General features: G+C 40.3%; 2 protein-coding genes across 3 annotated transcripts; both read right to left on the bottom strand.

Annotated features, from left to right (window-relative positions):
- Window positions 1–7,231: 7,231 nt before the first annotated feature.
- LOC104953755 (nucleoprotein TPR-like) lies at window positions 7,232–8,262 on the bottom strand. Its single transcript, XM_010780755.1, has 3 exons — window positions 8,014–8,262; window positions 7,777–7,926; window positions 7,232–7,396 (listed from the first exon to the last, which is right to left on the bottom strand). Exons 1-3 carry the CDS (start codon window positions 8,260–8,262, stop codon window positions 7,232–7,234), a joined length of 564 nt encoding a protein of 187 aa, XP_010779057.1.
- Window positions 8,263–9,163: 901 nt separating this feature from the next.
- On the bottom strand, window positions 9,164–20,888 carry traf2b (Tnf receptor-associated factor 2b). Of its 2 annotated transcripts, none has more exons than XM_010780515.1 (11): window positions 20,784–20,888; window positions 16,228–16,430; window positions 15,445–15,523; window positions 15,176–15,274; window positions 13,220–13,381; window positions 13,054–13,128; window positions 12,580–12,654; window positions 11,043–11,267; window positions 10,652–10,955; window positions 10,241–10,389; window positions 9,164–9,745 (listed from the first exon to the last, which is right to left on the bottom strand). In XM_010780515.1, exons 2-11 carry the CDS (start codon window positions 16,401–16,403, stop codon window positions 9,527–9,529), a joined length of 1,563 nt encoding a protein of 520 aa, XP_010778817.1. In that variant the 5' UTR covers window positions 16,404–16,430; window positions 20,784–20,888; the 3' UTR covers window positions 9,164–9,526. The 2 variants fall into 2 exon arrangements, with proteins under 2 accessions (XP_010778817.1, XP_010778810.1); XM_010780508.1 differs by lacking the exon at window positions 20,784–20,888 and adding an exon at window positions 20,344–20,439.
- Window position 20,889: the final 1 nt, after the last annotated feature.

Genomic DNA, 20,889 nt, shown 5'->3' with positions numbered 1-20,889 from the left:
TACTATGACCTTTTTTTCACTTTTTTTAGACATACTATAATGTGACTTTATTTTCAAAATACTAAACTATGATTTTTTTTTTTAATTGTAACTTTTTTCAGCAAACTATACCATGACTTTCTTCCACTTTTTCAACATACCCTTGTTAGACCCTCCAGAAAAACGCGGGCAAAAATCCTTGATTATGCGGGCTAAATTCCTTGATTATGCGGGCTAAAATCCTTGATTATGCGATTAAATATGCGGGGTTTTATGTGATTTTATGCGGTGAAATTGCGGGAAGTTGCGAAATATGCGGAAAGTTGCGAAATATGCTAAATATGCGGGGAAAAAGAATAACAATTTTTTTAAATATTGAGCTGTCTTATTTATTCTCTCTCACACACAACCTGCCACTAACGTTTAACCCTTTTACTATTCAATTAAACACATTCAATGTTTAGTTATTGTAAAAGCAATTGGGCTATTTTAATCTCACACACACACACACACACCCCCCCCCCCACACACACACACACTTCTCCGCCTCATTCTGTTTTCATTTACTCGTTCGTTATCTGACCAGCTTCAATCTTGTAGGCAACTCACTTCGTTTCTTGTAGCCCTCGAAAGGGTTTTGGAGGTTGATGCCTCGGTGAGCGTGAGTCGTTTGGCTTTCTTGTCCGCAGCATCAGAAAGCATTTTCGAATGTTTGAATGAATCAAAGTGGGTCGTAAGGTGGGTCCGCCACCGTCGTACTTTTCTTCTTATGTCTACCAACACACAGTTGCACGGGGTGCAGAATAGTTTCCCCCCACTTTTTGCCCGGTCTTTAGTTGAAATGTTCGTCGGTAAATGAGATGGATTAGATTTTTTTCATCTTGGTGTTTTCTCTATCGTGTGAGCTCCACACGTTCACTCTATACAGTGTTGTTTTACATTCTGTGATGCGCGAGCTGATGACGTCACGTCAAGACGAGTTAACTTTTTTTTCCTCAATTTTGTGTGGAAAAATGCGGGGATTATGCGGCCTTTTGATAAATATGCGGGATTTTAAAAATCTGCGCCATTTTGCTGATTATGCGGTAAATTCTGCGATCGCAGAATCGCGTTTTTCTGGAGGGTCTACCTTGTATAAAAAAATTAATATTTTTTTGATAAGAGCCCAGAGAACTGTTTATGCTGCTGGCCATCTGTAAAAAAGAATCCCCTCAGATTGCTAGCTCGTTAAAGTGTGGATTTACTTCTCTAGTAGGGCTGCATCTGATGATTATTTTCCTTATTTATTAACATTATTGGGCCAATTGTTTATTGCACAATCAATTATTGGTCTACAAAATGTCATGAAAAAGGAAAAAAAGGAAAGACCCAATATCATTTAAAAAATCTCAAGGTTATTTCTTTTAATATTTCAAATCCTTAAAGATTTACATTTTCTATCCCAATTATTTTGGGGTTGTTTAATTAAACAATGGACATATTGCATGTTCCATACAATATACAATAAATAAACAGAATGTTCCAACATGGTACACCGTAAATAAAAGACATATAATTAGACAAAAGCAACAACAAATGTGTCATTTGTGAAATAAACTGTAGCACTTTATTATGATTTCCCAACAGTATTTGAAAGATTAACTAACTAATTAATTATGTGTTAATGTTTAAGGCAAAATGTACAATTCCATATATGTACATAAAACAAAAAGTACGCTAGTATGATAGTACAAATAAATGAATGTATAATAACTATTATAAAGACAAATTATTATGATATATAGTTAACTACCTTTCTATTTACTAGAAGCAAAAGCAGGAATTTGTGTTTTTTACAATATGAGCTTGCTTTAAACTGTTATATATAAACTCCAGCCTTGTCATGACGGTTAACGTAATGCCTTTTCTCAAAATGTTTGATTTGTTTTCATTTCTCCTTATTTGTTATACATTTGAGCTATCAAGCTGTTTATGATAGGACTGACCTAGTTTTGGTAACAGGTTCACTGCAGCATATGATACAGAAATTAGTGGTTTTTCAATATTGTAATTGTTTGATTGGTTGTCCACCTGATAAAAAGTAATGTTACCACACATCTGCTTAGGACAAAAAGGCATAACAACATGGAGTTTGATTCACAGGGAATTTCAGGTGGAGTGTATTATTTATCTTTGTTAATTTTATCAGTTTATATAGCGTTATTACATTTAATTCCAGCATGTTGCACTGTTCAAATGGCCAGGTGCAGAACAGGACATGCTTCTGGATTCCTACTGGGGGAAGAATAAGATCTTATGTGGTCACAATCATTTAAAAATGTTGTGAAAGTAAAAGTAACTACAACATCTGTTTGGGGGCCACTTAGTTTTGTCGGAGCAACGGATTGCGCCTACGTTTGACCCGGGTGTAGAGAACAACATAATGTAGACTGGAGTGTCGAGTATTATAATAATTATAACGTTTTTACTAAGCATATTATGTGTTATAATTTCTGAGCTTTTACAAAAATGCCAACAGGGTCCCTTTAAGATGACGGATGATACTATATTATAAAATTAAAATGTANCCGACGTTGCCTAGACTATGTCTGACTACGGTACTAACCTTAATAAAAATGCAGTGTCTTCACCACGATGGCGATCACCGTTGAGAGTGGAAGTCCCCTTACTCTCCGACGCCGGTGCCGGCCCGTAGACGGCGAGCTCTTGCGGACTGCTCGAAATGCATGGTAACGGCTCGGACATTCACAGGACGGCTGTTTTCGTCGCTTCTTCTGAAGGAACGTACCAAGGATACCAACGGGGAAGAAAAATAAGAGGCGACACGGAAAGAAGGGAGGGGCTCCCGTCACAAACGCGGAGCGACGAATTTTGTTTACGTTCATTACCTGAGATATATAAGTATATACATTCCCTTATTACCGTCACCTGCGCCAGTAATACCCCTTTTCTTTCTGTGGGCTGTCCCGGACTAGTCCTGGGTTACGCCTACCTAGATCTAGCCGTACTATCCACGCGACGTGTAATAGGGCGAATAATGACGGTGTTAAAGAGTTGTTCATTGGCTGTACTGAGGTTATAATTAACTTTTACGAAAAATACCTAAATTTTTACTAAATAACAAATTTTTTATCAACCTCATAGCTAAATTTAACTGTACATAGGCGTTTCTTTTTATGCAGACATACAATGCGCAAACTTTGAAACTTCATTGCGATCGTTGCCGGTCTTGACCGGAAGGCTGTCGCCAAAAACTCCTCGAAAAAACTACATCTAAACTTTGTAGCAACCGAACGGAATTTTTCATCGTGTTAGATGTTTGGAATCTTCATAGATCTATAGGCGGGATACGGTCATTGACCGTTGACTTATTTACCAGCGCAGACCACAGTAAGAACCTGGACCGACCCTTTTTCCTCAAAGACAGGGGTAATGAACAGAGAAGAATATGAAGATATTTTCTGTGCCTCCTGCTTCTATGAGAAAAGAGGGGGAGAAGAGGGGCGACGTCGGTCGTCGGACTTGATTTTCAGTGCGAGTGGGAGAGGACGTCACCCCCCGCACCCAGTCTCGTCGAGTGTTTTAGTCGGGGACGTTTTTGTTCGTCGACCTTTCTCGTTTATCTTCACTTACTCTGTACTCATTTTACGTCCTAGACAAACTATTAAATATCTTTTTTTTTTTGTATATAAAATTTATGAATTATATTATTCCTTACTCGGTTGTATTAAGTTATAACTGCGTAATGTATCACTATGGTGTGTGATAAGGCTTCCTTTCTTCCTAGACCTTGTCCTGCTATGGTAGTTAGTTCTACCGGCCTCGGTTTCTTACGACGATGGGCAAGACCCACATCATCTTATACGAAGCCATCTCATAGTTGAGTGTGTAACATTTGATTACCCTTTTGACACAAGTTACTGTCTCCAAATAGTAATTTCACAAGTACTCGCGTGTTACTATTATAGGAATTGTCTACTACTCCTAGGCCTAAACATTAATTCCTTCTAGTTTGCCTATTGTGTTTCCCAGTATCAACTAAAAAGGGCCCGAATGCACGCTCTAAGGGAAGGCCTTAGAAATCACTCCTGTAATACCGCATCTACTACTTGATAGGGAATAGGAGATGTTAACTCTTTGTACCATAATTTGATAAACGAGTAAGTCAAACAATGATTTCAAAAAGTACTTGATCCCTAACGTGGCTTATAAGCCATACAATGTGCGGCTTCGGCTTTTCCAATTTTTCCGGGAAGCAGGCGTGCTTTATAGTGGCTTACATGCTCTCTATGCAACCATCGATATGCGACAACCACACTACTGCATTACTTATGGACGCCAACCGGCTGTTCGTGGCCGCGCGCTGGTACCGAGGCGCCGACCGAGTGTCGGTTGTACCAGCGGCGACTCTATAAGTAGTTCTTCTTTCCGCGCCTTAACGCTACAACTTTTGCCACACAGTCGACTGTAAAGAAGCTCCACGCACATGGGGACGTTCTAAAAGCTGGTGACGGGAGCACTAGATGAGGCGGTGAACTTTAGTTTTGTGGGCCTGTTATACGCTTCATTCTGTTTAGTGTTCGTGACTTTTTTAGACAAGTCTGTCGACGAGAGTGGCCACGATACTACTTCTCCTTGGTCTGAATAGCCGACTATTTCGTCTCTTACGATGACAAAGGTAAATTTTTGCTTTGAGGGTGAAAAGGAATTATCATCTGTTCCGACCGAATAGTATTTGATAGATCAGATGTACGACTTAGAGATACGGGTTAAAGGACTTGGTTAAAAGTAACACTCAATGAGTGGTAGAGTTCCAATAGTAATCGCCTTTACTGTTCGTCGTGTCACAGGGCAAGTTATATAACATGAAGGCGCGTTAGATTATATTTGTTACACAATGTAACCGAGTACTCCTGTCTGGTGGAATAAGACGGTCTAAGAACTTTAACAGAAAGTAAACATTAACTACACCCTAAAACAGTGTTTAGGCAAAAGTGAAATAACATAAAGAAATATGTTACAAATGATGAGAACGAATACTCCTGTCTGTCGGAATAAATGTCTAAGAACTTTAAGTTACTTTAAAGTGAAACATTTCTATCTAATGTAAGTACACACTATTAGGTCAAACGTGTAAACACTTAAGCGGGTTACGTGATAACCGACGTAAACAACAACAACTTCCGGACCGACAATGTCAGAATAAAGGAAATAAAGATAAAACAACACCCCAGGATAGACCGGATCTACAATTTACGTCAAAATTTCTTAGGAAAAAACGAAACAACTACATTACGTGCATAACAACATTTCAATAGGATGGTCTCTTTTATTTTACACGTGCAACTGACCTAAATTACATGATGCATACGTAGTTTCACGACTTATTTACAAAATACCTGGGGTATTATCACTAATAATAAATTCAATTCAAAACGGTATTAGTCGAAATAAGAAAGGTATCTAAGGTCCATCGACTTGTTGTAACCCATTTTTTTTACTATGTAATTATGATATATAATATATAATATATGAAATTATATTAAAGAATAATTAGGTAAAAGCGTAAGCCCAAAGCCGGTTGACAAAAGGGATAAAAGCCATAGCCAAGCTGGTTCTTAAAGGTAACCCCGTGGGCGATTTTACTTGGACTAAGTGGAGTATCCGCGCCCAAACTGTAAACGCGACGACCGCCCGTTTGGGGTAAAAATGACGTGCAGTCAGTGTGTCACGCGGTCGGATAGACGCACGCCACGCTTGCTTATGTCATCGTTATTTCGGTCGCAAGGTGGCCCCGTGACTCTACTGAGGTGTATGCTTGTCGTTTTTGAGCAGGGGTAGGTACGCGCGGAGTACGGTCGGCATGGTGTCGTGATGTACCCTTCCCCGCCAGAGAGGGGGGGTTGTCGTCACGTAATGTATTGACATTTTGCATAGGTAGTATTTGCACGCAGTGTTAGATATGATAAAACTATTCATGAATAGCGGACCAATCCGAACTTGCGCGATGTTGTAATAATTCGGGTCACAGGATGGAATAATTTTAATACATATCGGGGTTTATAAACATAACCTTGTCAAAATCTGGCATCATTACGACATCCCGTCTCAAGTGGGCCCCGTTACAGTTTTACTCACTTATACAAGTTGTCGATAGAGGGAAACTCACCAATAGAGATTAAATTAAAAACCATCATAGACGTTTACGAACTAGACAAACTAGTCCGTAACATGTCGTTGCAGGGTGTTGTGTTTGTTTTAACCCCAACATCTGTGTTTTATCTTTCCGTCCTGGTGTCCCATTAATCTGTATGGTGTTATTGTTTTTATTTTTCCTTGTTTGTCTTTATTTGTGTCTTTGTTGGTTTGTTCTTGGTCTTTCTTTTGGTTTGGGTCTCAGGTCTTTCTCGAAGTCCGTTCGGTTGCTGGGTATCGCGTCCGTCCATTGCTCTCTCTTGACCCTGTCTAGTGTCCCGTCGTGGACCGTCTCTACTTACGAGTATTGGGTCTTGGTTTTTATTTAGCGTGAACTGTTTTCTCTTGCTTTGGCGTGATTGAAAACTGAAATTTCACGGTCTTGCGTCACACTTTCGTCGAGGTCAAGAGTCAGAGTCCGGGGCCGTCTTTGGTCTAGGGTCGGTTCTAGCGTCTCCCTCGAGCGTCGTCCCGTTAATTTCTCCCGGGCAAGTCCGTCTTGGACGCACGTTAGTTTTTCCTCGATGTCGTCTGCGTTAGCTCGTCACGTTCTGGTCTCGGTGTTCGCGGTCCTCAGGTCGTTGGAGTTCTGACGAGAGTCCGGTTAGTCTCTCGTTCCATCCGAGATTTGGGAATGGAGGAAAAGAGAGAGGGTTGTGTTTTCTGACACTTGGTGAGTTCCCTGGAACACCGGGGACACATTCATGTATAAAAGACATACAAAAGTACATTTTGCATGATAGGTCCCCTTTAAAGTAAGGCGATGTAACACAGTGGTGAACATGCCCCTGTCTCGGCTTTATTGGAACGTGTTGCAACAGGCATCAAATTCAAAATGAGTTTACAAAAAAAATCATAAAGTTTATCAGTTTAAACATTACATATATTTTCTTTGTAGTGTATTCAATTGAATATAGTTCCAAAAGGATTTGCAGATCATTGTATTCTGTTTTTATTTACGTTAACTTAATTGGAATTGGGGTTTGTATAGGTAGAGCTAGTTTTATACTGGTCTCATTAACACATGAACATCTTATAATGTTTGTTGCCTCCTGGCTTAATCAAGCACAGGCTTCGTGATAGTTTGTAGCTTGCATGTGCTCAGTACCTGTGTAAGCTGGTTCTGTTTCTGGGTCAGCTGGTTTTGGACCTCCTGGAACTTATCCTTGGTCTGCTGGTTCTCCTTCTTGGCTTCCTCCAGCTCCTGCTGGCCCTTCTGGTCCTAATTTGGGTAAAAAAAAGTATGACATGAAATCACATGTAAGGATACTTTCAGACAGTCTAAGTGATCAGAGCCTTGTTTGTATGTTGTTGATGTTTTCTAGCCAAACTAAATCCTGAGTTTTGTTTCCTATTGTATTATCCTATAGTCTAATTTGGTCTGGGAGATTTTGTGACAGGTCAGATAACACGACTGATGTCAGAGCCATGAATCTCACACATTTTGTTGTACATTTAAATCAGGTTTCATTTCTTATAATATAATCATTTATATTGTTTGATCGCAATGGAATGGATGAGTTTGTTCACATGTGGGGGTTACATTTTTAGAACAGCATGGTGGCCTATCATCATATGTTGTGTTCCTGTCTTCCTGCTCACCTCCTCCACTTTTTTCTGCCCCTCCTCTTTCAGTGTGCTCAGCTCCTCTCTGGCCTGGTTGAGCTCCTCCTGGGCTTTAGTCAGCTCCTGCTGCACTTCCTGGCTCGGACCCGCCTCACTTCCTGCTTTATCAGCAGTTTCCCCAACCATCTGAAATACACACACAGCTCACTATTCCAGTTGTAATCCTTACTAACCTGCAGCTTAGACAGACCCATTCCAGGCCTGCAGTCCCACCTTGTCATGCTGGGCTTTCAGCTCCTCATACTGCGTCTTGTAGCGCCGTCCAATCTTCTTGACCTGAGTGATGGTCCGGTTCCTCTCCAGGATGTCACTGTTCTTGGTCTCCATGTCTTTCTTCTGAGTGTCTCTCTCTGACGTCAGACGGGCCACCGAGTCTCTGAAGGCCTGCAGCTGAGACTGAGCCGAGTTCCCGCTGGCGCTGGATCTGAGGCGTACACAACAGGAATCACAGTTAGGCCACATTTAGGCAGTGTTTCCCCTACCATTGTCTTGGCGGGGCGCTGCGCCCTGCCAACGGAGCCCCGCGCCCTGCCTGAAATTCAAGGTGTTTTTTATTTTATTTTTTATTTAAAAAAATATATATATATATATAGCACCAAATTGCAACTGAAGTTATCTATCTACGGTCACTTTTCACATGGACATGTGCTCTTTTATTAAATAAACTAAACGCCTATGTTATTTATCCAATGTATGTGTATGTTTCAGTGTCCACTGCTTTGCGTATTCGCATTCTCCCTCCGCTCTGTTTCTGAAGGGCGGGGCTCCGCTCCCCACACACACACGAATGCACACACTCACAAACAGAGACAAGAGCGGAGGAAAGGAGTTACAAAGTGTAAAAAAGTCAAACAAATCTGCATTATTGCCCCGAGCTCTGCTGTCTGCCCGCTTGTTTGTCGTCGTCCGTCGTCCGNGTCTCTCTCTCTCTCTCTGTCTATCTGTCTCTCTCTCTCTGTCCGTCTGTCTGTCTGTCCGTCTGTCTCTCTGTCAGTCTCTCTCTCTCTCTATGTCTGTCTCTACAGACATAGAGAGAGAGAGAGACTGACAGAGAGACAGACGGACAGACAGACAGACGGACAGAGAGAGAGAGACAGATAGACAGAGAGAGAGAGAGAGACTGACAGAGAGAGACTGCCAGAGAGACAGACAGACAGAGAGACAGACAGACAGACAGACGGACAGAGAGAGAGAGACAGATAGACAGAGAGAGAGAGAGAGACTGACAGAGAGAGACAGATAGACAGAGAGAGAGAGAGAGACTGACAGAGAGAGACTGCCAGAGAGACAGACAGACAGAGAGACAGACAGACAGACAGACAGACAGACAGAGAGAGAGACAGACATAGAGAGAGAGAGAGAGAGAGACTGACAGAGAGACAGACGGACAGAGAGACAGACAGACAGACAGAGAGAGAGAGAGAGAGACAGGTATGACACAGTAGTGCCTACATCCTTGATGCTTACAAACAAAATGAATTGCTCTACAAAAAATAGATACTTAAACCACAACAGCTGACAACCGCTATTATTTAACTCACCGTTATAACTCCGTCTTAAAGGGACCACTGGTGGCATTCTTGATATATATAGTTTAGATATCTAAAATGTTATGTCTTAGATACAGTACATATCTATATAATATTATGTAAATATATATATTATATAGTAATAGTTTGTGTCCTGTTGTCTCAGTTTGCTTTGGTGTAGCTTCCACAGAAACACCCTACAAGCCTGTGAGGTCCACGATGGCCTTGATGAAGATGGTATCCTCCCTCAGATAGGGGCTCTTGCCGGCCAGCCTGGCGAGCGGGCAGAAGAGCGGGCAGCCGCTGGCGATGTTCATCTCGCTGATGGGCTGCTGGAAGGAGGTGGAGGTGACGTCGGGCCGGAAGGCGTCGATGATGTGCTCCCTGTTGTTCTGATCCAAGAGCATCAGCGTCACCTGTGGAGAGAGAAAGAGACTGTTTCAGCTAGTCGTCCTGGCAACTGTAGGTTAGCATGTCTGTAAAAGTATAACGTTATTTCAGGTTTTATCTGTATTTTGTGTGATGTGAGTCTTCAGAGAGACTGTCTTTGGTACAATTACATCATTAAGTGCAAAGTACTTGTCCAGCTTTCAGTTTTTTATCGTCCAAAAGCGTTTGTTGTGTTTTCTTGCTAACATTTAACAATATTTTTGTCCACTTCACTTTAAGCAACCAAGGACTGCTTATATGAGTTATGAAAGATTATAATGCATTATAGGTACGGGAATTATAATGCTAAAATGTTGTATTGTTAATATTATAATACTTGACCTTATAGTGATTACAAAATGCTTTATAATTTGTGATAATCGGATGTGTATAATTTGTGATCAGTATAATTATTCAGTGCTGTAAGCAGATTATGAAGTGTGTTATAATATGCGTCACCACTATTGATAAAGTTTTGCTACCTTCTGACTGAAGGGCCATTTGAGGAGAGCGTCGCACTTTCCCCTCATGACGACAAAGAACAGCGAAAGGTGAGTCCCTCGACCCGTCCCGTCGCCATTCAAATACAGCCTCAGACACATTTTGTAGCCGTATTTGCTGGAATAAAATGCTGTGAGGAGGAAAAAGAAGAATGTAACCAGAGCCTATAAACAAAGGTCATGTGTCACATGAGGGAGTAACATGTTCACTCCCTCAACAACAAGGGTGTAGGGAAGTGGAATTTCCCTCGTTTGCACGCCAACCATAGACTGTATGACGCCAACCCATCACATAAACCACATGATCTAAGCCTACTCAAGTTCAAAAAGAACCTTTCAGCTGAGACCAGAGGCCTTTGAAATGGATGATGTTGATTAGGTCTTTTATCACACCTGGAGAGAACATGGCGGGTGTTCGACTGGCCACGGCATCCTGTCTGCGGCGTGAGAAGTCAGAGATTTTCCACACAAAGATCCCGTCGAAGGTGCAGAACTGAAGTTCCCGCACCAGTTGCTCAGTTTCCGACAGTTTCAAGTCCCTCATGTCGATTGTCCGTTCCAGCTGACGCACTTTACTGGAGAGATTTTCTATTTTGTCCTGGTCTAAACGATGTTGATGTGCGAAAGCCTCTAAAGTAACTGCACTGCGCTCTACCTCTCGGTTCAGGACACACACAATGTTTTCCAAAGCTTTTACCTGTCAGAAAAACACACCAAGAGATATATTTAGACCCTCATTCATAATAGGATCTTAAGAAAGAGCATTTCATCCTTTGAGACTCACCTTTTTATCTAGGTCCATAGACTGACTGGAGGCTGCAGCTCCAGAGCCCATACTGACCCCCTCCTCAGGGGCCCTGTACAGGCCCAGACCTGAGTCCTCCTGCCACTCTCCGGGACCGGAAGCATCGCTGGGCGGCACGGCGATGGATAGCACCATGGGCAGCAGCAGACGCAAGTGCTCCATGGTGCTGCTGTGCTCGTGGTCGCTCTGCTTCCCGTTCTCTATCTGAGAAACAAGACCCAGCTTGGTTAGGTCTATTATTCTTCTTTTTTTTTTATATATAAATATTTAAATATTTCTTTTTATGCATTAGGTAACATTAAGCTGCCTTTGGCTCTTTTCTGCTGTAACAATGTAACTTTCCAATCTGTGGGACTAATAAAAGGTATTCTGATTCTGATTCTGAACTGAAACCTTGAAAATTGTAGGACATAATGGTGTTGATAAAATTGTGCCTGTTTTAATAAGAAAAATATAGACAGTTTTTCAGGATTTACCAATCATAGTTTCTTTTCATGTAAAACATTAACAACATCAAATGTTCCAAGACTATTATATAACATTTCTATGTATTTTATTAGGACAGTTTAAGCAGGCCAAACCCATCTAATCACCAGGACTGTGTGTGGAGGAGTTTTCTCAGTTGCAGCCGTTGCAACATAAATTACAATCTCAACTATACTCAGGTTTAAATTCAAATATTGCTAACTCCTGATTGGTGCTCACATGTGTGACATCATCTTTATAAAACTGAGCCCACCCACTGCTTACCAGTGAAGCCAGCTCAGGAAATTCTTGAGGAAAACATGTGTTCATACCACGCTACATCTGAATGCCAGAGGGCCTTTAGCTTAGCTTGGCATAAAGACTGGTAGCTTCTGTGTACTGGTAGCTTCTGTGTACTGGTAGCTTCAAATTGTAGCTTCTGTGTACTGGTAGCTTCAAATGGTAGCTTCTGTGTACTGGTAGCTTCTGTGTACTGGTAGCTTCAAATGGTAGCTTCTGTGTCTATATGTATGTCTCTTTTAGGGAAGTACAACTATTTAGGTGCTTTGGCACTGAGCCAGGCCAGCTCTTTGCACCCACTTCCCTTATTGTATGCTAACCTAATCTAAATTCTCCTGTCAGTAGCATTACATTAACAGTATTGATAGGATTCATCTTCACTTTCACTCTTGGCCTCAAGAGATTTCCTTGAAAGTCTATGACGTATTTGTATCCATATGAATGCTGCAGGTGACTGTAGGGTCAAGGGTGTGTGTGTGTGTGTGTGTGTGTGTGTGTGTGTGTGTGTGTGCGTGACAAGGGATAAATCCATTTTCTAGCAGATTTTGCTGGAAGGTGACCTGGTAGATTTCCTCAATTTTTTGTCCTGTCATTCTGTTCATTGCTTTGAGCATGCGATGCAAGATACAATATCATTTCAACTGACAGTAACATTTTATCGTATCTTATTAGTATGGGCCTGCGTCAATAGAGAACAAAGAAAGTAACAACACAAAAGAAACATTGTGTTTGAATAGATTTCCTTACGTACCACATGTTTACAGCCCACATCACTGAAGGGACAGGCACTCTTTGACTTGGCACAGGATTTGCTGTGGTCACTGAACTGAAGGTAGAATCAAATAATAGAAAAGGTCAGCAGGCAAACTTCAAACATTGTGTCAACATGAAACAGAAAAGTGAAAGTGTGTTAGAGAGAAAGAAACTTAGGCACTCATTCCCCATTTGAAAAAATACTTTTTCAGATGATTAGTCTTGGGAATTCACATGTATCTCATAACCAGATAAATTATATTGCAGGTATAATAAAGCAATGAAGGCTCTTTGTAGCACGAATCTAGTCAGTGAATTGAATGTGCAGTACAAAGAGTACAACTGACGGTTGCAATAAAGATTTATTTTAAGATTATAGCAGCTAAGAGCCTTTGTTAGGAGAGGAAATTGCCAAGCATTTCCATGCCAACTAATCACCCTTACAGTAAATAATTAAAGGAAGAGCTCAAACCTTTTCTCTTGGGATCTTCTTCTTGCCACAGTCTTTGCATTGTAAGGGAAACTTTGGACAGATCTCATCATGGGCCTAAAAGACACAAAGGAGCATGATAATATTATTTTGTGTCCCGTTTATACATAATCCACTAGCAACCGCTTTACACTCGATCATCTCTCACCTTGATCTCTTTAAAGTTGAAGGATGTTTTGCAGTATTTGCAGTTTAGCGTTCTTTCTTCACATTCTCTCTCATTGTGTTTGTCCTTCTCCGAAAGAAGGATCGTGTTTTGGCAGGCCTCGCACTTTACCCGCTCAAGTTCACAACGACCTTCATGCTGAGCCTAACAATGGAGGACAGATATATAGTTAGATCATTGTTACTTCCTATATGTGTCTGGTATTCACCGTCTTTTTAATGATACCAAAGATCGACAGGTGTGTTTTATAGTTCAACAGCAGACTTGGCATGCAAAGGGTGTAATTTAACAGGAAGATTAATGAACCTTGTCAGTAAAACTTCGTTGACAGTTATGTTATCATTGTTAAGATTACACCTCTGTACAAATGACAGCCACACCCGTTCATGGGAGCATACAAAATGTTCTGACAGTTGAAATGTGGAAATACAAAACATATTCTGAGATGTACAATGTATTTGCTTGTAATATATGCATGTTAAAAACACAAATGATTAAAAGAAGTGAGACTTAAAAAAGTTAACTTTTTCAAACATCTGACCGTAAATAGGAAGTCAATGGAAGATGAGGAATAAGGTACAAAAAAGAGAAGCTCAGAAATAAAAAAAGTGAAGTGCGAGCAACTGGAAAAAATATGTTTTGATAGCTCTAAAGTGTTAAATGGCATCTTTTTCGAAAAATGCCGGGAAAGGAACGGGGTGGAGCTCGAATGTGAGGTGGAGCCTGTGGATGTGAGCGTTTCCTCTATCATAACGAAGCAACAACACGCAGGAGCCACAGTGCTGGAACCACAGGTAGGCTAACCTGTTTTCGCTTTACTTTTCAGACACGCTACACCGGCAATTCTCGAAATGAATAACCAAATCCAATATGAATCATCTTTAGCGGCTTCTGAGTCAAATCCCTCTCGATACTGCGCCACTCTAACACCACGTTTAGTCTTTTTTTCCAGCTAGTTCGGTGTGTGGCTAACTAAAGACATCGCAACACTTTCCACAAGACAGTGACTAAGACAGCCGCACACAAATGTTCCCACAAACACGCGAGTGTCTTACACCGCCTAGTAATCATTTCTCAAAAGCTGTAATCAAATATTGACCATGTTGTCGTTGCAAACTAGCACGTGTTTTTCGTTACAGCGTCAGCAGGTTAACCGGCCAGAACCACATTTGAAAATCATGCAAATATAATCTCCAGCATCTGCTTGGTGTTTGAATGCTTCCTGCCATGACACTATATTTATGTTTCCTGTGTTGTGCTAGATAGGGTAACTGTGTAGCTCTGTTTTTACAGAAAAAACAACAGGAAGTCAACTCTAAAATCCCCCTCCCCCAAACACACATTGGTATTTATAGTAAAAACTGAACAAAGATCACACGCAGCTTTAATGATTATGGAACGGGGCTTTTCTGTGTTTATAGATAACACTGTGTCTGAATGACGTGTCTCTCTGTCTGAAGCTGTTCCCGTTTTATGTCTCACAGTGTATACATTTAGGATTTCCCTTTTGGTGTAGCCTAAATCTAGTTTCAATATCAGGTCATGGTCAACCCAACCTTGAATAAGTACACAAGCTATTCTCGAGTGTCCTTTATTCATTCTGGTACTTTCCTACTGGGTGCTTGTTGTTATCCAAACTGGTAACATGGGGACTTTCCAGGCTGCATATCAAGTTTCACTTCCTGTTTCTCTGTTCTAGCAACAGTGCTGCTAAGCATGCAACACACCCAAGTGTACAACATGAGGCCCCGATTCAGAATGTAGAATATTTGAGAGGGAAAACCCAGTGTGCGTAAAAAGTGTTTCTAAATAATAACAAATACAGGACAGCACAGGTTTGGATGGAGTAAACTGACAGTTTTTCATGGTTAAAAATACTCAAGTAGAAAGCAGTGAATACATCCACAATGACAAAAGAAAAAAGTATTTATACTTCACCTCATACTCTTTTATGGAGCCTGTCCAAACACAGCCTTCGTTCAGACACCTGGCAGGCAGGCTTGCTATTTCTCGTCCTGCTGCATTGTCTGGAAATGCCTGGGCGAACAAAGAACATTATTATTATTATTATTATAGCATATTATGGCCTCATTGTGTAAGGCTGTTGTGAAGGAAACATTCTTTTGAATCAGGGTGTGAGTGAGGCAAGGCAAGCTGTCTCATGAAATAAAAATGTTGGCTGACCAAAGGAGTACTTCATTACTTACCTCATTACTATTTAGAATCGAAAAAGGTTCCTCGTATATCTCTTCTTCGCGGCAGGCTTCACAAGGCTTCGGGCCAGAACTGAAAAAACAGGTTTGTGACTTTATTGTAAAACACACTACATTGACATTGATAATGTATGTCTAACAGGAAGAACACACACAAACAAGTACATGTGAAATAATCATTATAACATGATGTTTTCCCATATAGTATGCAGAAGTGGTTTTCAAATAGGTCGTGTGAAATCACCTCAATTTCATGTGTGGTTATAAAGATTAGGTACATGTTGTTGCACACATACTGAAATGTACAAAGGCAAATGTGAACATAAAAAACTCTTAGGGGTTGTTTTGAAAGTACGTACATGCTATTGAGTTTCGTTTAATGTATGGTTCTATGTATAGTTGCTAAATGATGTAATGACCTTATGTTTAATGATACTGCCAAAGTATGATTAAACATCATGTGAAACAACTGTCTATCCGTAAATAATTCCCAATGCATGACTCAGTGATATAAGAAACAGAAAAGGAAACAATGGACACCTTTAGAATGAGTCAGCAGGGTCAGACCCTTGTGATTCACTCAGTAAAAGAGTCCAGTCATGTGAGTCATGAGTCTGATTAAAGTAATTGATCTTGGTTGCAACAAAAAACCCCGAGGGCGAGCAGAGATAAGAACACAGGATGTGCTGAAGCATGTCCGGTAAGAGGGTAAGCATTAGGGGGTGAAGGGGTTGGAATTTCACACGGCTGAGGAGGGTCTGTAGACTTCCAGTGTACCTGGTGAGCTGCTTGAAGCAGTGTACACAGAAGCGATGTCCGCACTGGGCCTGGACAGGCTTCCTCAGGACCTGGTGACACTGCTGACATTTGTACTTATTCTCCATGGGCACAGACAGCACACTTTGAGGAATCCCTGGTAAAGAGCTGGGGCAGTCCATCGAGATGTAGGCCATTCTTCTCCATCAATCTGGTGCAATATCCTGTGAATGAATACCACACACATGAATACCACATACATGAAGACCAAGACTTTTAGAAGTAAAGAACATTTCACAACACTTATCAACCGCAATATGTCAACCATGCACGCCCAAAGCAAATATGTGGACAGTGACAGGATAATAAGGCTGATATATTATTGTGAAACCGCATCACATTCAGCTGCTACACCCTGCAAACAAACATGTTGTATATGTCACAGCCAGATTATGTAGGCATGCTAGTATTGAATGTTTATCTTAAAAGAAATGCAAAAACCATTGGCTTTGCATGAGATTCAAATAGATGTAAAACCATTGAGGCTACAATGGAACCTTTGAGCAAATTAATTTTAATGAGACATCATGAAAGGAATAGCCATAATGTATTGGCTAATTCACCATTAGCATGTCTTTGCTGTAAGCCTAAATTGTACATCGTGGTAGAATGGCTTGTCCTTTCCGCTTTCCTTATCAACAAAGTCTATGTGATATATGAGGTGCGTGCAAAGTTTGAATTATCTGCTGAGATATCCACTGATACCAAGATATCTTTCCAAATGTTCTTATAAAAAAGGAACGAGGTCATCTGCTGGTTGCAGCACCCTCATGTGGTCGATCTTTCATGCTGGATCTTTTCTTCTTGCACAACAAAAGTCTATCAAATGTTGCTCAACAAAAGTTGTGTCAAGCTATGAGTCAGGAAAACTGTATGCCACATTAACTAAGCAAAAAGTGTTAGGGTTTCTACGGCAGACTGTACAAAAGTCACTACAAAAAACGAATAATTCGCACTTCTTTTCTCTGTGCGGCCACCTAGTGGTTACTATAGGCTCTGCCCATAATATATAGACAACAACACAACGCCTAATGGATCAGAGTCTGCAGTATTATAATAATACTCTTATTGTATGGTATCCTTAATAATAATAATAATAATAATAATAATAATGTAAGATTGTAAATGTAAAGCCCCTATTTTTAGGATTTGAATATCTCTTCCTTTGGTGCCCCCTTGTGGAAGTGTCCCTAATGACACCTTAGTAAATGTAAACAAGTGGACCGATTAAATGAGTTTGAGTCTGCGTGTTTTCCTACCAATTAAATAATATGTTGCCTTAGTATTGCTTAGTGTGAGCGGGAACTGGTGTATATTAGTTTATTATGGTTATAATATTAACTGACCTTTACTGTTGTAAGTAACTTTCTTCACAAGTGGAGCAAAAGTCGACTGTTGTCTTTATGCACTATGAACACACTACTCCCCATAGCGAAGTCAAACAATGCAACTGGACTTTACACCTCTTATCCAAACAGCTATAACCTGCTTACGAGGCTTAAAGTAAGTGTGGCTGGTTATGCACCATCAGCCATTACTTTATGTTCTTTTAACAACCAAAAACGAAACCCCACTGATTGTGGCTGAGATATATTTTATCATCAGCTTCCAACTCAAAAGCTATGGTAGTGGTAGTAACTCAAGCTACACTGCCAGGGCTTAAACCTGTATTTCTTCAATTATGGTAAGTAAAATGCAACATCATGGTCAGAGTACAAAGCCTATTATGTGAATAGTTGACAGCTGGCTGCATGAAGTGCAGAAATAAGGTTGTGGTTGTACTTCTTTTGCATTAAGAAACCTTTACAAACATATTCTCAGAAATGTCTGCTCTTTGAAGGTATTATCTGTTAGTTACATGTTTAGTCATTAAATAAACCCCTTATGGTTGAGAAATGAGTGGGGTGTGCTTTCCCAATAAACCAGCAGATGTCATATATGATATATGACATTTTCCCCCACGCCTACATGGAGCTCTCCATGAGAAAATATGCATACAGCCGTTTGCCAGTCATAGTGCCAAAATGGGCTTAATATTACAGAAAGCGGCAGAAAATGGTGTGCTACTGTATGCAAGTACTGCATGTCAACATTTTGTTAATGTAAGTGTACTGGGAAACTGGGCTTCGAATATGAGCCACGACAGAATAAATTAACCTTGGAAATATTTCTTCTTGTGTGCAGCCAGAATGTTATTATGGCCTCGTTTATCTGGTTCGAACTCTAGACAATACAAGCCACGCCAAATAGCTTTGAGGAGGGTTGGATCCACCTTTTAAACTGAAGCTGAAGACAACACCTATAAAGCTAAACTCATAAATTATAATTCTGTGCCATTTAAAATGCCACTGATGTTTACACAAAAAACACACAGCAAGTAGTTCCAATGGTTATTCCAATATATTTTCAACCTTCATTATTTGAAGGGAAAGTACACTAAGCACAAAATGACAGGCAAACTTTATGAAAATGATGAGCCTCTGTAAATAGAAAGTCACACAGTGTCACACACTGTTGAGGCTGACACAGGCTTACACAAATGTGCTGATGTGGCATACAAGTTAGGATGATATCTGTATAGAGAAGTGGGCTCAACAGTGGTTCTGGGATCAATACTTAACCAAGATAAATTACACTAAGCAATTAAAAAGGTTACTGTCGCCCACAAACTCATTTGAAGCACACTGCAATCTACAAAACAGGCCCACAACCCTCAAATCTAATGTTCATAATAAACATGTCATGATCACAAGACTAAAAGTTAGAGTCTTGCTTATCATGGGACTTAAATGGTTCCAAGGGATCATATGACCAGTAATGCATTAGTAGCCATTAGCAATAATAGCCTTAAGAATATAAAGAGAGTTACATAATATTTCAAGTTACATGCATACACCCATCAATACTTTTCTATTTAATTCAGGAAGTTAAGCAGCTAAAGATACATTTATTATAAATCCCAACTTTAAAGATGGCATTATTAAGCATTTTTGATTCCAATATGTATAAAGTATAGAGTCTAAACTATTATGATGTTTTGTTTTCCTAATGTTGATGCTCTGTGTTTTTATGAGTTTATAGGTAAATATATTAACACATTAAAACCACACACACACACTTTTTTCTTCTTTTTTTGTTTCAATTTCTTAGATATACACAAATGCAGTATGGGTACAATGTTACAACCCTGTTCATCTTCCATAGAATTTCCTACAAAGATGATTAGTAATTATTCAGTGTCACCTTCCACCCAAGATAACTTTATACTAACTTCAAGTAGAACTCTGTCACACACGTCTTAGAAAAAGCTCAATGCTGCTTATCATTGGAAAGCCACGCTACTTTTCCCTGATATCTCTATGACACATCACCATTGCAGGCTGACTAATATTTACTCACAGATTGGACAAATTCCAATGTTTAAACTGGTCCAACTGTAGAAGAAAGGCAAATGAGCCAAGCCTTAGTTGCACACTAACACTCGCCCTCTCTTGTTTAGCTATGTATCCATAGAAACCTTGAGAGAGTAGCTATTATAAACCCAATTAAAACTATCATTAAATCAGGCATATACAAGCCATATGGTAACTTCCTTTGTCATGAGCTCAACCATGTTGAGAAGTGTAATCCAACGACCAGTACAGTCTGTTATGTTTCACTGAACATGCCACAAAGAAGAACTCAAGTACTAGGAGAGCAACCCTACACTTAAAAGACTGAGCTCTGATAAAAAAAAAAAAGTATTTTCAAACTGGCTTTCCAGTTACAATTGCATAACAGTTGAAGAATGGTGAAAGAATGAACACAAGTAGCTGCATTCTCAATCAAAACATATCCTTGAACGTAAAATACAACCAAAGCTAGCTTTTAGTCTACATATGAATAACTTTAGTAGAACAAACAACTCTCACGTCCTGTTTTTTAAAATCTAGTAGCAGCCATTTGAAGCCACTGAAAACCCATCTGCTCTCCCTGCCCTCGCCATGTTTTTGCTCAGTGTCTCTTTAAAACCCCTGCCAAGGGACTGCAAACCTTTCTGAGATATTGCACTCAAACACAAAACAGAATATAACTCACCCAGCTTGCTAAGTTTCCCTGATATCCGAGAAAACGCAGTAACACCCAACCTTAGTACTTATAGTCACTCCCTCCACGTCACACAGAGTATTTAAACCACGGAGTGCAACGGCTGTTCAGTCATACCTCCCTCACACACACTCATACATAGTCTTCTGGGAAGTTACACAGTGCTTTTATGCTACCGAATAACATGTGCAAGTATCATATGTAAATGGTTTTTGCGTGTGTTATTGGCAGAAAAACAAGCAATGGGGTAGCTAAACAATTAGCTTTCTCGCACTTTACTTTTCGGTTGGTGGAGTTAGCTCGCTTTCGCAACTCTAGGCGGCTAATTTGATAAGATACGCGGTGTTTGACCAACCTATTAATTTGGTAACAGTTAGTAAAATGCTAAACTATTGCCCTGGTAAGCAGAAACACAAGCTCAGCAAACTAACCTTGGCGTCTGGACAATATCTCTGCAGAAAACACAATTTCGTCCGCTATTGCCTCAGAAGGACAGGTCAACCTTTAGCTATGTTTACGTTTCTATTCCTAAGTGCG

Source organism: Notothenia coriiceps, unplaced genomic scaffold (assembly GCF_000735185.1).
Source record: "Notothenia coriiceps isolate Sejong01 unplaced genomic scaffold, NC01 NC01_scaffold00000490, whole genome shotgun sequence".
Classification (NCBI taxonomy): Eukaryota; Metazoa; Chordata; class Actinopteri; order Perciformes; family Nototheniidae; genus Notothenia; species Notothenia coriiceps.
Note: the sequence above shows the minus strand (reverse complement) of the source record. Positions and strands in the feature narration are given on the sequence as shown.